Source organism: Abramis brama (genome assembly GCF_963993115.1).
Source record: "Abramis brama genome assembly, chromosome: 2".
Classification (NCBI taxonomy): domain Eukaryota; kingdom Metazoa; phylum Chordata; class Actinopteri; order Cypriniformes; family Leuciscidae; genus Abramis; species Abramis brama.
The window spans coordinates 34,920,382-34,936,430 of NC_139964.1; the positions used below are offsets into that span (position 1 = coordinate 34,920,382).

The following is a 16,049-nucleotide window of genomic DNA, read 5'->3' on the forward strand; positions in this document are numbered from 1 at the left end:
TCGTCGAATACGATTTACAATTAGCATACAGTTAGGATTGGCGGTATGGTTCTGCTCTGGGCAAGAACTCCCTGTGCATCCATGCAGCCTAGCATGGATAAGAGCAGGGAGAGCAGCAATAAACCCCCTTAGGTTAACAGAACAGAACCAACATTGCAGATATCATTAATTCAAGATTTTTAAAGTACAACATAATTCAAGAATTTATTCTGATTCAAGGGGAATCAGAATGCCAAATCCTGACTGGGCGAGAGGAGGAGCTGGGGATGGAGGAGGGTAATTAGCTCATGAGAAATGCGATAGCTGCTGATAATACTGAAGGAGCTTATATATGAATACAGTGATAGGCGTCGTATTCCTATAGGTAAATGTGGATCAGATGAGTGTCAGCTGATGCGAGCTTGACTAACGTGACCTGCCAGAACTAACGCTACGCTTAATCTTTACGATGTGTAATGTGCGCATGATGGTAGCGTAGCAGCAAACTTTTGAGTTGTGTGCGTGAGTAAAGTGTTTAATTTTTATGTTTAATCTTTATTTTTGTATAATTAAAAGGCAATTATGACGCATACCAGCCGTCACAGCAAACCAACACCGAGACAAACATAAGAATATTAACAGAAAAAATATTATACATGTTGCATTGTAGTAAATCAATTAATCAAATACAGATTTAAGGCTTTACAGTAATTCACAGTTGGGGGTTTTCTCGTGTGTGCGTCATGCATTGTTTCTCGTGATAAAGTGTGAAGGAAGTGACCTAATTCTATATAGTGTAGAAGTATAGTTTTTATGGCCATTTTCATTTCTAGATTTAAAAAAATTCTATATATAATGAGCACATTTATAATACAGGCTACCGTATTTTAAATTGGACATCATTATGAAAACAAATGTATTTTTTCAAAACCTTGCAATCACCTGATTTTACAGAAATCAAATGGAGGACTGAAGCATGCTTTCGACTAAGAATCTATTTCTACCTGAACTATTTCTTAAAATTGCTTTTTTGTAATAAAAAATTAAGGCATTGTAATCTTTTTTGACGTAAACCAGTTTAGAAAAAAAAGTAAAAAGAAAGTTTTGTTTTTACCACATGAAGCACATTTTAGGTTGCCTGACTAAACATTTTTCACAGCATTTTCTTTTTGTGTGTAATTTGTAAGTGAAATTCAGTCACCTGTAATGGATCATTAGTTCCTGGTTCCCAGAAACTTAGGCAACACTGCTTGTGCTTTTATCTGTGAATAAAAATATGATATAAAATGGTCAGGGATCAAGTGAGGGATTTTTAGATTTTTTTTAGATTTTTATTTTAGAGGGTTTTGAACTATGCTGTGCTGCACAGAACATTTCCATTTTATCTTGGCTAGCTCTTCTCTTTTTTTACCATTGCAGTAGATTATGCCCTCATATAGAGATGGAAATGTTGTGATAAGGTTTATCCCCTCAATATTACCCTGACCATTTCCAGGGCCTCTGAAATTGATCGTCACAGATTAACCAATACACATTATTCTTGCGGTTCGTAACAGTTCACTGTGTTAAATCTTGGCTAGAAGCTCACTGTTTGGTGAGCAGTGGTAAACTCACATAATTTTAGTGTGGGAACATTCCATGGCAAATAGAGTATCTCCGAGTGGTAAAAGATATACACTACAAGTGTTATCAGAGGGGGTTAGGGATTAGTCTCATTTGAGTTGCACCGGATTTAGTAAAAATCCAGTGCACACATGACTGACGCTGAACTATTCTTAAAAGTACTCCTCAAGATGAGTGTAAATCAGTGGTTCAGAAACGACACCTCCTCAGCTATGACGAATCACAAACATATTGAATCCAGAGAGGATTTCAGTTTATATTGCTCAGCCGACCCTATTTCAACTTGAGTAACAGCAGAGGCAATTATTTCCTTTCAAAATAGCTTTTCGACATGGATGTCAATTGATGAGGCCTGGAAAGTCACATTTGTCATTTTAAAAGCATTTGAACACATTTATTTCTTTGAATCACAGTTTGGCAATTACAATACTTGTACTAGAGTAAACAAATCTAACAAAAAAATATAACTGGCAGTACAGAGTTTTTCAACCAAACACATTAAACAAACAAACATAAAAAAAGTTAAGAATCACAGTAAACATTACACTAATAACTATCATGTGCAATATCAGACAACATTAAAAAAGCTATTGTGTATGTCCAACATAATAGACAGCTTTGTCCCAGTTTTTTTTTTATCCTCCCCTAAAAATATGAATGCTTGTAAACAGTATAGTCATTTAATCTAGGAAAATGGCAATGGATGCATGTTTATACAAGAAAGCAGTAGCTGAAACATTCAGTTAAAATGCTAATTTGTTAGAAGCTATCAATAAAGCATACTAATATATGAGCATATCATTTTTTGAATGATAATTATACAATCATTTTTTTTTTTTTATTTAAATGTAAAATCTAGTTATAATATAATACCGTTTTAGTTAATACATGTAAGAACCTGCACAAATATTTTCCACAAGTACACAGTGTTACATTTACACTACACGTAGTAGAGCAAAATATCCTTGTGTTAAATTATTAACGGCTCACGTAAAGCCGCGATGTCTTGTCAGACCTCAAACAGATCATTAATGTACAGCACAATTAGGCATATTTGTGAAAAAAAAAAGAAAAAGTATGTGTCTATATACTATGGAATCACCAAAAGACATGCCAAATGCTATGACATACAGTTGTTGCTGAATGCATTCCATTAAGGACATTTGGAGCATTTTCTAACATACAAAACACTTATGAATTTTAGAATCACACTGATAGAGTCAATAAGGCAATAAGGACATGCTTTGACACGTTTTACACATTCTCCATGGTTCACTCAGAATGCTGGGAGTTGATAATGGCGTGATCAGTCATTTGTTGTTATTGTTTCGAGATACTAGGAATGTACGACACTATCAAAATATGTCCATGATGTTTTACATTCATGGTTAATACTTTCAAATGGTCTCAGCACATTCACTAGGCAGGTGAATTGTCCTAGTTACAAGAACATCGGTTAAAGGCTTGTCTAAAACAGCGATGCGGCTATTCACAAATGAGAGGTGACTGATATGCAATATACTAAACATCGACAAAATGAACACTGAAACAAAGGCAAGAAAAAAAAAAGATTCAAAACTGTCAAGGAAAGTCACTTAAAGGACATATGCAAGTGTTTGAAAGAGCTGATACGAGACAAGAAACCAGGCCACAAAATGCCAGACATGCTTTGTTCAAAGAACATCAAAAGACAAAGTTGATGTTCTTTGATATTGTCTCTTTGTCTATGTGAGATTCGTTAACCTATATTATGTACATAAGTTATTGAGTCCATGTGCATAAAGGTATAAAACCTTGATTACTTTTTAAAAAGATGATTCTTCAAAGTTTATAAATACAGTGAAATGCACACTAAAAGTTTGGGGTTCACTTAGGCTGCATTTATTTGAGTAAAAATTGAGTAAAAACAGTAGCATTGTAAAATATGATTACCGTTTAACGTTTTTAAAAATGTATTATATTTTTAAAATGTAATTTATTCCTGTGTTGGCAAAGCTGAATTTTCAGCATCATTACTCCAGTCTTCAGTGTCACATGATCCTACAGAAATAATGCAAATATGATTTGCTGCTTTAAAAAAAAAAATCACATACTTTTTAATTTTATTAGTTTATATTATACTTATGGCCATACGCACATTAATCTAACATACATAAATTTACCATGACAATGACACAAAGTGTCACAAAAATGCACAAGAACACAAACATTTAAAAACACAACTATTAAAAAAAATACAGTGTGAGAGATGTGAGAAGTGAGTGAGAGAGTGAGAAGAGGTCATGTTTATCTGAAGGGCCACAGCTGGCTTTCCTCACCTGGAAAAAAATCCATTAAACTTGCAATTCTTGGTGCAGTGAGGGTGAGCATACCAAGGCCTCCAGACATGTTTTCCAAGGAACAACTAAAGAGTTCAAGTTTGTGACCAGCACTCCTCGGGCTTGACCGATCAATGCCTGAGGCTAGACCAGCTATAGATCTTGTCTTGTGTTTATTAGTGGTGGATTACTGAGCAATTGCTTCTAAATGGGTAAAATGAAAGAAATTGAGGAAAATTCCCTTCATTGAGGAAAATATATCCTCTGCTGGAGAACCTTCCACTGGGAGTATGATCTATGAAAATCTATAATAATAAAGAGAGAACACCCAAGGACATTTCTGCCCCTATTTATCCACCCCATGTTGTTAAAAACTTTCTTTTTTTCTCTGGAACATAAAAGAAGATATTTTGAGAAATGTCTCTTTTATGTCCATGCAAGTCAATGGTAACTGTGTTGCGCATAAGAAAGTAATTCAGATTTGGAGTGACACAAGGGTGAGTAAATGGTGACAATTTTCATTTTAACATATGAGTCCTAGATTCCTGTAACACAGCATAAAATAAAAAGACAAAGCAAGAGTGCAGACTAGGAGCATATCATGAAAAACAACCTAAGGACAAATTAAGACAACCATTTAAATGGGGCACTTACATCACTCCGAGGTCAGGCAAGGAAAGACTCTGGCATTTCCACCCAGGTATGAAAATGCTTTCCTCCATTTCCTCCATCTTTAACCTTGTTTTTATGGATTTATTTACTTATTTATTTTACAAGACTATAATGAGGTGCAACAACATTACAATTGACAACAATAATAATAATTTATTTTGAATTAAAATTATTACATCTTTTTTAAATAATTTGAAATTTTACTTGATACATGCAAGGCCATTACTCCAGTTTTGTGTTACATAGATTTTTAAGAAACCATTTAAATGTGCTTATTTAGTTCTCAAGAAACATTTCTTATTATTCTTATTTTTTATTATTGCACATGTCTGTGCTGCTCAGTGAAGTGTGGAAAACTGAATACAATGTCTTTTTACAGTTGCTCAATTATATTTGGTCGGTCATATTTTGCTTTAGAAATGGCCAGACACAAACATATTTTTCCAGATAAAGTTTTTTTCTGTATTTTTGATCAAATAAATGCAGGCTTGTAGAGCATAATAAGAAACTTCTTTCAAAAACATTAAAAATAGTAATGGGTCCAGACTTTTTACGGTACTGAATGTACATATTAATCAAACTTTATCTAAGGTAATCTCTTTTTTGTTAAATTAAGATGTTATTGTTGTTGTTGTTATTTTGCTGTTTTATTCAATTTATTCACAGTTCCAGAATACCACTTCAGTAGATGAACATAAGTGTTTTTATCATTTTTTTCATAGCTGCGGTATGGGCAGGATTTTTCCCTCCCATTTAATCAATATTGACTGCAGATATTGTCATATTATTAATATCAGTAATATGATATTATGTATTGCATTGTTACCTTAAATATGCTATACACAATTCAAGTGGAATAGAAAGACACGATCGCTACTGAGCAGAAAAAAAAATTCTAAACTGATATTATTGGCGTAAGTAGGCTATGATGTCAGGGTATAATCTAATCAGCAGCAGAATTTAGAAGATAGACCCATAGATATAAGATCCTTTATTTGAAACATTTAAAAATGTTGTAGTGTGTTGGCTTTTTAACTTTGAATACAAACGTCTTGTCTTTTACTTTTGTAGCTTTTTTACTAGTCAGCTCCCGACGCGATGTTATTCATTGTACGCGCAAATAGGGCTTGGGCGTCGTGACGTCATTACTTGGCGTGGCCGCCATGTTGATTGCCTCCTTTACTGTTACTCGGACTACTGCGCACTGTTTATAGACATACTCCCTCTCAGTCGTGTGTCTTAATTTGATTAATTTGGCGTTACTATTTCAACCATGGTAACCCGTTGCTGTATTGTGGGGTGTAACAGCGCAACACATAATCGCCATGGGAAAAAGATCGAAAATTGATTAACTTTCCTCCGCTTTCCTGCTTGGAGGCGCAACCACGGAGACCAAGTATCCGAGATAACAAAGAGTCGTCGGCTCGCTTGGATCGCAATTCGTGGCTGTAAGACGACCAAACATAACCTTCCACAGTATCCCGATGTCGATGAGAGTGTGTTTCCTGCATTTTCATTCTTGTAAGTTAAAGATGGTGTCTCTACTGTTCGATCGCGCCCGCGCCTCCCACACACACACACACACACACACACACAACATAACGTTATTCCAGCATTGCAATCTTGACATCGCAGCCTGTTCATTATATCCATAATAAAATATAATAATAAAATAGTCAACCTAATATATAAAAATTACACTGCTCTGTTTAAATAGTCAGTAGGACAATTCGTATTATTCAGCGTAAGCACCGCTCCACTGTGATGTTTCCAAGCACATTTTAGCGCGTGTGAAGAGGATGATTTTTCTACGTCGATAGTGGAACATGAGTGAAGTACAAAGCCTATGATAAAGAATAGTTTAGCATCCAAATACATCGCGAATGTTGAAACATTTTGATTCTAATGAGAGAGTTAGCCTACGTGAAGCCAACGCCGCTTACTTTCACTTTCGCTTTACATTATTTAGTTTTGGCTTGTTTATACAGTAGTTAATTTTGTATTCTTGTTCTGTTCTGAATATCATTAAATTCAAAGGCTTCCCTATTTAACGTATCCCGGTAAATTCCACATCCTTTTCGGGATTTTAACATCTTTTTTCTTTATTTTCTTTCACCCAACTCTGCTTCTAATCCTCGTTCGACTTGCTGTATGTTTACATTCACGAGGCCATCAACATGGCCGCCACGTCCCAGAATGCAACGCGGCACCCAAGCCCTATTCAAAGCGTCGTTTTATTTAGAATACATTGCAATCACTCCAAAATAGATGACGACAACTCACACACCTGCATTATGAGCTGTGCTTCTTTGCGTGCCTGTTTAGGCTTTTGCTTCGCAGCACCTGATGGATGCGTTCGTTACACAAACTTTCAGAAGCCAGCACCGGCTTTGAAACGGAAACATTCATTGGTTTAACTGCAGATGAGTGACAATTCAACAATATCCAATGAACAATGAGGCTAGTATTTCTGCCCGCCTTGACTGGTGGACTATATATATAGGGGATGTTATGGAGGACTATATATATAGGGGATGTTATGGAGGCCCCTCCTCAAAGCCCGAGGCCCTAGGCAATCGCTTGCTCTGCCTGAGTGTATTTTTGATCAAATAAATATAGCATTGGTTGACCAAATCTATTGCAGCACTGTATGCTGCATATATATTTTAAAAATAGGATGTGCAACAGTACATGTTGTGCACACATTTCAAAGAGCAGCGTGCTACATTGCTCTGTGCATGTTTAATTCAGCAAGTAGCTTCCAGTTATCAAAGAAACATAAAAATTTGATCAGTAGACCAATGAAGCAATGTAACAACAAAGAAAACCACTGGTTCTCTGAAATGAAAGGTCATGAAAAGTCATGCGCATTGCATTTTGGGATAGAGTATCCCACACAGTGCACTCTGAGCAGTTCATCCAGGTATTCAATGCAAACTGAAAATATGCATACAAACTGCAGTAGTAATAAAAGTAGCATGCTATTCCAATAACAGCCTCTATCTTCAATTGATGCACAATTGGTTTTACCATCTCAGGTTATCAGTTAAATGAATGATTTTGGTAACAGGTGAGTACACATTACATGTACTCACTATAGTAATAACAGTTAATTATGCATGATTACAAGCAACTAACCCTAAACCAAACCCTAACTCTATAGTAAGTACATGTAGTTAATTAATATTATTCAGTACTAGTTGAGTAAGTACAATGTAACTACGTCACCTTAAAATAAAGTGTAACCAATGTTTTAGATTAAATGAGAGAGAATTTTACTTCACAATTCAGCCAAGTTGCCATTGTGCTGGAAACGTGCCTACTCACACTGCTGAGGATAAACCATTTCAGACATGAGATATTTTAACAAGAAATGAGTGTTCAGCCTCAGGGAGAAATCAAATCGGACCTTTGGCATTCATGTAGCATGCTAACCTTGCTAACCACATGATGAAAGAAAACAGTACCTGATTGGCATCAAAGGGGAACCTCTATCTACAATTTCTGTTATGGACAAAGTGCTCCTCAGATGTTGGACAATATTGGTCTTTGTGATGATGAGTGCTGGGGGCGACTCTCAAGTTTTCAAGGCAAAGCACACCAGGCATGTTCCATGAAACACAGTTCTTGAAAAATTACTATATGAGGATGCTGTTGTGTGTGTGTTACACATTAGCATATTTAATTAAAGATATGACTTCTCATCGTCCCTTGCAATAAGATTCGTTAAAACGGCTGTGCTTGATACTTCAGTGTGAATCTTACATCAAAAGTCCACCTCAACAGAATTCCTCCTTCGGGTCGCTTTGCATATACGTTATTTCTTTGTTCTTGGCCGGGTTGGAGCAGCCGTTGTGCTGGTGGTTGAGAAGGCTCCTCCGGCCTGGGTGGGCGGTTGGCTCCGAGGGGTCACACACAGTGACAACGGTGGTCTCCATTCGTGAGAGCGTATACATGCTGCTCTGGCGCGCTACTTTATGCCGCATGGCCCGCAGCTCAAGCTCGTCGTAGTCAGAAACCCTCACAAACGGGCACCAGCGGAAAACCTGTTTAAAGCCGGCCCGAAACCTGAGCCAAGATGAGAATAAAAACAAAACATGAATTAAAAACTGAACAAATCTATGGGCAAAAAGGCTATATTAATTGCACATTTATGCAGGATTTTATCCCTCACTTGCAATTCCAACTTAAGTTTCTTGTGTTGCAACTACAAATTTTTATCTCACAGTGTGACTTTATTTCTTATGTTAAACTTTGGGCCCTATTTTAACAATTTAAGCGCATAGTCTAAAGCGCACAGCACAGGAGCACTTAAGGCGTATCCAAACCCACTTTTGCTAGTTTAACGACAAGAAAAAAATGGTTGTCATGCCCGTTGCATGGTCTAAAAGGGTTGTCCCTATTCTCTTAATGAGTAATTTGTGTGTTTTACATTGTAATCCTTTTATTTTTATTATTTGGCTAGTTTGTGTGCTGCTGCGTGTCTCTGTTGTGTAATAAGCAGAGTGTACGCACGTTTTGGACCCGCCTATAGGAGCACATTACTAATGCGCTCTTTAAATAACAAAAAAAATACTGCGCTATTTACTTTAGATCAGCAGGTTTAAGTTGGTCAATGGCGCAGTCTATTTCAGTTGCCTCAAAATAGCAACGCGCCAACAATGCGCCTGAACACACCTTGTTTTCAGACCAGCACGCCCATGGGTGAAACAAATGGGTGCAAATGCATTTGCTATTTAAACAACGTGGCGCAGGACGTGGAAATGATAACTGCGTCAGGCTGAAACTAGCAAACACTTGCGTGCCTGGTGCTGCATTGCGCCGGGTGTATGATAGGGCCCATTATCTCACAATTACTTTTTTATTTTTTTATTTTGAGGTGGAAACAGGCTTTGAATACCTTTGCAAATGACCAAAAGCCATTAAAAGCAATCAATTTGTTAAGCTCGAGTGACTGCACAGGATAAAGAGAAAACCAATATCACAGGTTAGGTGTCAGAGGCTACTGCCAGCATAACAAGCTTAGCCATGTATTTTTAATAATCAAATACTGTCAGGTACATTAAACAGCAGTTATTTCCCCCGCAATATTCAGCTCATTGATTGATAATGATCCTGCCATGTCTATTTTTCCACTTATTGAATAGCGTACGGTTGCAAATTGTTATGCTCCGGTACTAAGCCAAATGGGACCTGAAGAAATTAGATGTGGATTATTTCTCATCCAGTCTTGCATTTTAGCCATGTTTTTCATCTGTGGTGCATTTACATAAAGTCAATGCTATGGCTGTCCCAGCCTGATCAAGTTAATGGTGGATAGCAACGGTTGCCAGGCTACAACTGGTAGACTGCTCAAAAAAAAAAAAAAAAAAGGCTGCAGAGCTGTATAAAGGTCATTAGCTATATTTTATGGGGAGCTTAAATGTACAGACATGCTCTCACAGTATGGTACAGTAAGCTTTTAAATAAATCCGAGAAAGACATTTCATGACAATGATTTTGTATGGCCATGAAATGAAAGGAATGATGTGCGTTTCACAGTACACGTTCAAGCGGGCAAACATAATGTCTTTCATCTTAAATAATTCTTAAATATTCATTTCAAATTACGCATCACAAATAATTCTAGGCATATATAATTTGTTACCAATGTAATACCTGAGAGTGATTTTTTCTTAGTCGTTTTCTGGTTTCTGGGTTTTCTGGTTGGGTTTAAATGGTCATGATATGAGTTGAAAAAATGTATGTAAACATATCTTATGTATAATGTTTTGTTGCTTTACTTTTTTAACCGTGCTAATTTTAATAGATGCATTGGCCTGAGTGTCTTCCATTGTTAGTGCATTGCTGTAAAGATGACTTTTGCTAGTTTTTGAAAACTAAAGGATGAGTCTAAATGTTCTTCTGTGGTGATCGATAACCTATCTGTCAGGTTTGACATAGACGAAGCAGACAGAATGGTAAGTTAAATGCTTTAATTTGCAGAATGGATCGGTACAGCGAAACAGGTGAGTAAACAGTAAGTTGAATTTCAGATGATAGCTTAACTGAAGTGTAACCAAGTCTCTCTCTCTTTCTCTTGCAGATGATGAAGGAGTTCCTTAGAAGAAGGAATGATGACTGGCTGAGAAGATCGGGATCGAAGGTAGGTATACAGGAAAGTATAGCAGAGAGTCTGTGTCATGTGTAGACAAGATCAGACAGTGACTGAATGTTTGTAGCAGGTATATATGGGTGAACTGATGATGAGGTCCAGGTGACGGTGATTAGTAATCAGGTGACAATGAGCGTGTGAATGACTGAGTGGGCGGAGTGAGGGAATGAGTGGAAGGAGATGGTGATGGAATCCTGAAGGCAGCGTGCCACACCCGGGAGATGAATTGGGGTCCCCTGTCCGAAACGATGTCTTCTGGAATGCCGAAATTTCTGAATACATGAAACAATGCTTCAGCTGTTTCTAAAGCCGTGGGTAAACCAGGTAAAGGTATCAGCTTGCAGCCTTTGGAAAATCTATCCACAACTACGAGCACACAGGTAAATCCACCGGATCTAGGAAGATCAGTCATGAAGTCCACTCCGATGTGTGACCAAGGGCGTCTGGGTATAGGTAGTGGCACAAGTTTACCCTCAGGTAGTTTCCTGGGAGTGTTGGTGATGGCACAGACTGAGCAGCCACGGACGAACCTGGAGATATCTTCGGAGATGGACGGCCACCAGTACCGCTGACTGAGGAGCGAGAGGGTACGCTTGCTACCTGGATGTCCAGAGCCCGGAACCGTGTGAGCAGAGTCCAGAAGGGGAGTACGAAGATGTTGAGGTACGAAAGTACGCCCTTCTGGACCTCCCGGCGGAGCAGAATGGCGAGAATTTTCCTGAGAGATTTGCTGCTCGATGTCCCAGAGAATGGGACTGAGGATGAAGGCTGGAGGGAGGATGGTTTCAGTACTGAGGTCCTCTGAAGATGAATGATGGAGTCTGGAAAGAGCGTCTGCCTTGCAATTCTTACTTCCTGGACGGTAAGTAACAATGAAGTTGAATCGAGTGAAGAAGTGTGCCCAGCGGGCCTGGCGAGGATTCAATCTTCTTGCCTCACGAATATATTCCAAGTTGCGATGATCTGTAATTACTTCGAACTGGTGATTTGCTCCCTCCAACCAATGTCTCCATTCTTCTAAAGCCAGTTTTATGGCTAGCAGATCCAGATTGCCGATGTCATAGTTTTGCTCCACCGGGGACAGCTTTTTGGAAAAGAAGGCACATGGATGGAGTCTGGGAGGCTCACCCTGCCGCTGTGACAGCACCGCTCCAACCCCAGTGGAAGATGCATCGACCTCAACGATGAAAGTTCAGGATTGGGATGGATGAGGATTGGTGCTGTCGTGAAGACTTCTTTGCGATGGAAGGCTTGGATAGCTGTGGGATTCAAGGACAGAGACTTGGGTCGATTCTTTAATGAAGATGTGAGAGGAGCACTGATGAGACTGTAGTTCTTGATGAATCTTCCGTAGAAGTTTGCAAAACCGAGGAATCTTTGAAGTTCTTTGACAGATGTGGGTAATGGCCAGTCTTGGATTGTTTCCACCTTCCTCTGGTCCATCTGGATACCATGCTGATCTATGATGTAACCCAGGAACTGAACAGAGGTGATATGGAACTCACACTTCTCCAATTTCAAGTAAAGCTTGTGTTCTCTCAGTTTCTCTAGTACTTGAATGACATGACGATGGTGTTCAGCAATTGAAGATGAATAGATGAGGATATCGTCAATGTAGACAATCACAAAGCGGTTGAGGTACTCACGGAACACTTCGTTCATGTACCCTTGGAAGACCGCTGGAGCGTTGGACAGCCCGAAGGGCATAACCTGATATTCATAATGGCCAGATAGGGTGACGAACGCTGTCTTCCACTCATCTCCATGCCGTATACGGATCAAGTTGTATGCACTCCGAAGGTCTAGTTTCGAAAATATGCAAGCCCCACGCACCTGCTCCAAGGCAGCTGGGACCAGAGGAAGGGGATAACTGTATTTGACAGTTTGAGAGTTGAGATGACGATAATCGATGCAGGGCCTCAAGCCTCCGTCCTTCTTACCCACAAAGAAGAAACTTGAAGCGGCAGGGGAGGTCGATGTGCGGATGAACTGTTGTTGTAAAGCCTCCTCCACATACTCCTCCATGGCCTTCTGCTCCGGGATGGACAGTGGATAGATACGACCTTTAGGTAGAGTGGCTCCAGGTAGCAAGTCGATTGCGCAGTCCCATGGCCGATGAGGTGGTAGTTTAGTAGCCAGTTTCTTGCTGAACACCTCCTGGTACGCCTGGTACTCCACTGGAATCTCTACTCGATGCTCTACTTCAGGGCTCTCAACCGAGGTGGAGCAAAGAGGAACTTTGGACCTCTTCTGAGGCGTCGATGATGAAGGGATTTTCTTGATGGATGATAGACAGGACAAATGGCAGGACTCACCCCAACGCAATACTTCACCAGATTTCCAGTGGAGCGTCGGCTGATGTTGAACTAACCAGGGGCGTCCCAGGATGAGCTCAGCGGTGGACTCCTCCAGCACCATAAAAGAAATCTCCTCTGAATGAAGACAACCAACGCGCAGCGTCAGAGTAGGTGAACAGTGACGAATTCAACCTCGACCCAGCGGTTTTCCCTGGATGGTTTGTATATGGAGGTCTTGAGAATTGCAATGTTTGCGGATGTTCAATTTTTGGAGAAGCTGTGTGGAGATGAAATTCCCCGCCGAACCACAGTCAAGGGCTTGCGCTGAGACACAAATACGAGAAGTTAATACATGCACTGTGGTGCGATTTAAAGCTTCAATTTTAGGTGAGACTTGAATTGTGCTTACTGCTGGGCATGGAGGTCGAACAGGGCAAGAGCTGAGAAGATGATTATCAGATGCACAATAGAGACAGAGTTTATGAAGAATTCGTCGTTGACGCTCTGAAGCTGGAAGATGGGCGGAGCCGAGATCCATAGGCTCTGGTGCTGGAGGAGTGACTGATGGAACCGTGGGCGGAGGACATACAGTGGGAGTCGGAGAATCACAGGCTGATAGTCTTTGCGAAACTCGAATGGATTTTTTAATTAAATTCCCAGACTGTCGTCGTAAACCACCATCAACTGACGAATGTTAGGGTTCAAACCATGACGAAAAGCTGTGATCAATGCTGCCTCATTCCAACCACTGGATGCCGCTAAAGTGCGGAATCGTAAGGAGAAAGTACTCACGGAAGATTGGCCTTGACGAAGATTGTAGAGTTGATCATGTACTGATAGATCGGCAGCTGTTTGACCGAAAACTTCTTTGAAGTGTTGTATGAAACCGGAGAAGGATTTGACGACTTCCGAATCCGAATTCCACAGAGACTGTGCCCACTGAAGTGCTTGCCCAGACAGAAGTGAAATGATGAAAGCAACACGAGCTGAATCGTTAATGAATTGATGTTCTTGCATGGAGAAATACAAAGATACCTGAAGTAGAAACCCACTGCAGTCCTCCGCCTCACTGGAGAATGTCGCTGGTCGGGCCATGGGACACGCTGAGGCAGTGAACGAAGCAACAGGCGCTTGAGGAAGTGAAGCTGAAGAGGTGTGTTGATGAATGGCGATCGGATTGACAGGTGAATTCGCTGTGGATTCCGAAGGATTCTGCATGGTGGTCTGATCTTCTGTCAGGTTTGACATAGACGAAGCAGACAGAATGGTAAGTTAAATGCTTTAATTTGCAGAATGGATCGGTACAGCGAAACAGGTGAGTAAACAGTAAGTTGAATTTCAGATGATAGCTTAACTGAAGTGTAACCAAGTCTCTCTCTCTCTTGCAGATGATGATGGAGTTCCTTAGAAGACGGAATGATGACTGGCTGAGAAGATCGGGATCGAAGGTAGGTATACAGGAAAGTATAGCAGAGAGTCTGTGTCATGTGTAGACAAGATCAGACAGTGACTGAATGTTTGTAGCAGGTATATATGGGTGAACTGATGATGAGGTCCAGGTGACGGTGATTAGTAATCAGGTGACAATGAGCGTGTGAATGACTGAGTGGGCGGAGTGAGGGAATGAGTGGAAGGAGATGGTGATGGAATCCTGACACTATCAAGGGTGATGTCAATATAGACTAACTTGTATTGAACCTGGAACATTCCTTTAATTAAAACCTTGGAAAAAAAAGGTGTCTCTAAAGTTGTTTCCAATGATCTCTGTGTCGTTGTCATGACATTCAGTGCATATCTTATTTTCTGTCATCTATCCACAGGAAGAACAAATATTGATGCTTAAATTCATTTACGCTGCGTTAAAATAGTGCACCCAAAAATGAAAATTCTTTTATCATTTACTCATCCACATGTCATTCCAAAATATGACTTTAAATTTCAGCATATATGTTTGAATTAACCTGAAGAAGTGGAAATAATGACAGAATTGTCATTTTTGGAACACTATCATTTTAAAATGTCTGTATAAATACACCTATTCATTTTATATCCTTGAAAAATAATGAGAAATAAGTTCAGTGTGGAGAAATACTAGCCTATGTTAATTAATTCTATTAACAGATTATTCATGTACCACGTGGAACCAATCTTGGGTCAAGATTTGGACCTTAGAGTTTTCAGAGTTTTTGTTAAAAAAGGAAATTCAGTGAAGCCTGTTTCATGTCCATGTCCTTCACTTGGACTGATTATTAATGACACTTTCATTTCAATCATTGATTTAGGAGTACTATTTATTCACAAAAAAGCAACATCTCATGGGTGTCCATTACTGCATGATAAGGCTTATTCACGCAACTATAAGTGGGAACAACACTCATGCTGCTATGACAAAAATACATTTGTGTCATAAATCTTTTGTTGTTGTGGCACTCGAGTCTTACCTGCTGTTCAGGCAGCAGTAAATAATGGGATTGTACATTGTGGGGCTCATGGCAAGCCACATGACTGACAGATAGATCTGCTGAATGAACTTTGATCTAAGCAGTTCCTTGTTCCATCCCGCAGCCAGGAAATATACATGGTATGGCAGCCAGCAGATGGCAAAGGTCACCACTACGATGATCATCATTTTCACCACCTGGAAACAGAAAATGAAGGCAAAAAGTAAAATATTACATAATATTGTATCATAACTGGAATTTATTATATCGGAGTATATCGGAGAAAAGAGTCGGCATATAGTGTATCGGTGATGTGGCTTGCATAAGTTATAGTAAAGATATATATTTATTTGTGCTAAAAGATATATATATACACACACAAATGGTAAATGTTGATAAAGGTTCATCAAGGCGGAGAGTACAAAATAGAGCAGCTTCTAGCCATTGCGGCATTGTGACTGACCTTATTTCACGCATACATAAACAAAGAGAACAGTGGAGTAGCAATCATATCACAAACAGTTATACGGTTGTGTTTTTATTCATTATGCTAATTCATTAAGAC

General features: G+C 39.3%; 1 protein-coding gene across 3 annotated transcripts in view; it reads right to left on the reverse strand.

Moving 5' to 3' along the window:
* Positions 1-1,967: 1,967 nt before the first annotated feature.
* tacr3a (tachykinin receptor 3a) overlaps positions 1,968-16,049 on the reverse strand; it is a 47,443-nt gene continuing 33,361 nt past the window's right edge. Inside the window, exons 4-7 of one of the 3 annotated variants that reach the window (XR_014604527.1) lie at positions 15,485-15,681; positions 14,079-14,521; positions 13,836-13,990; positions 8,525-8,660 (exon numbers count right to left, since the gene is read on the reverse strand). Coding sequence is in view for 1 of the 3 variants with exons in the window: in XM_084103113.1 (XP_083959239.1) it covers positions 8,372-8,660; positions 15,485-15,681 (486 nt within the window). In the remaining 2 variants the exon portion in view is untranslated. Of the gene's footprint in view, positions 8,661-13,835; positions 14,522-15,484; positions 15,682-16,049 lie in introns of all 3 variants that reach the window. The other 2 variants (XR_014604528.1, XM_084103113.1) reach the window with 2 other exon arrangements.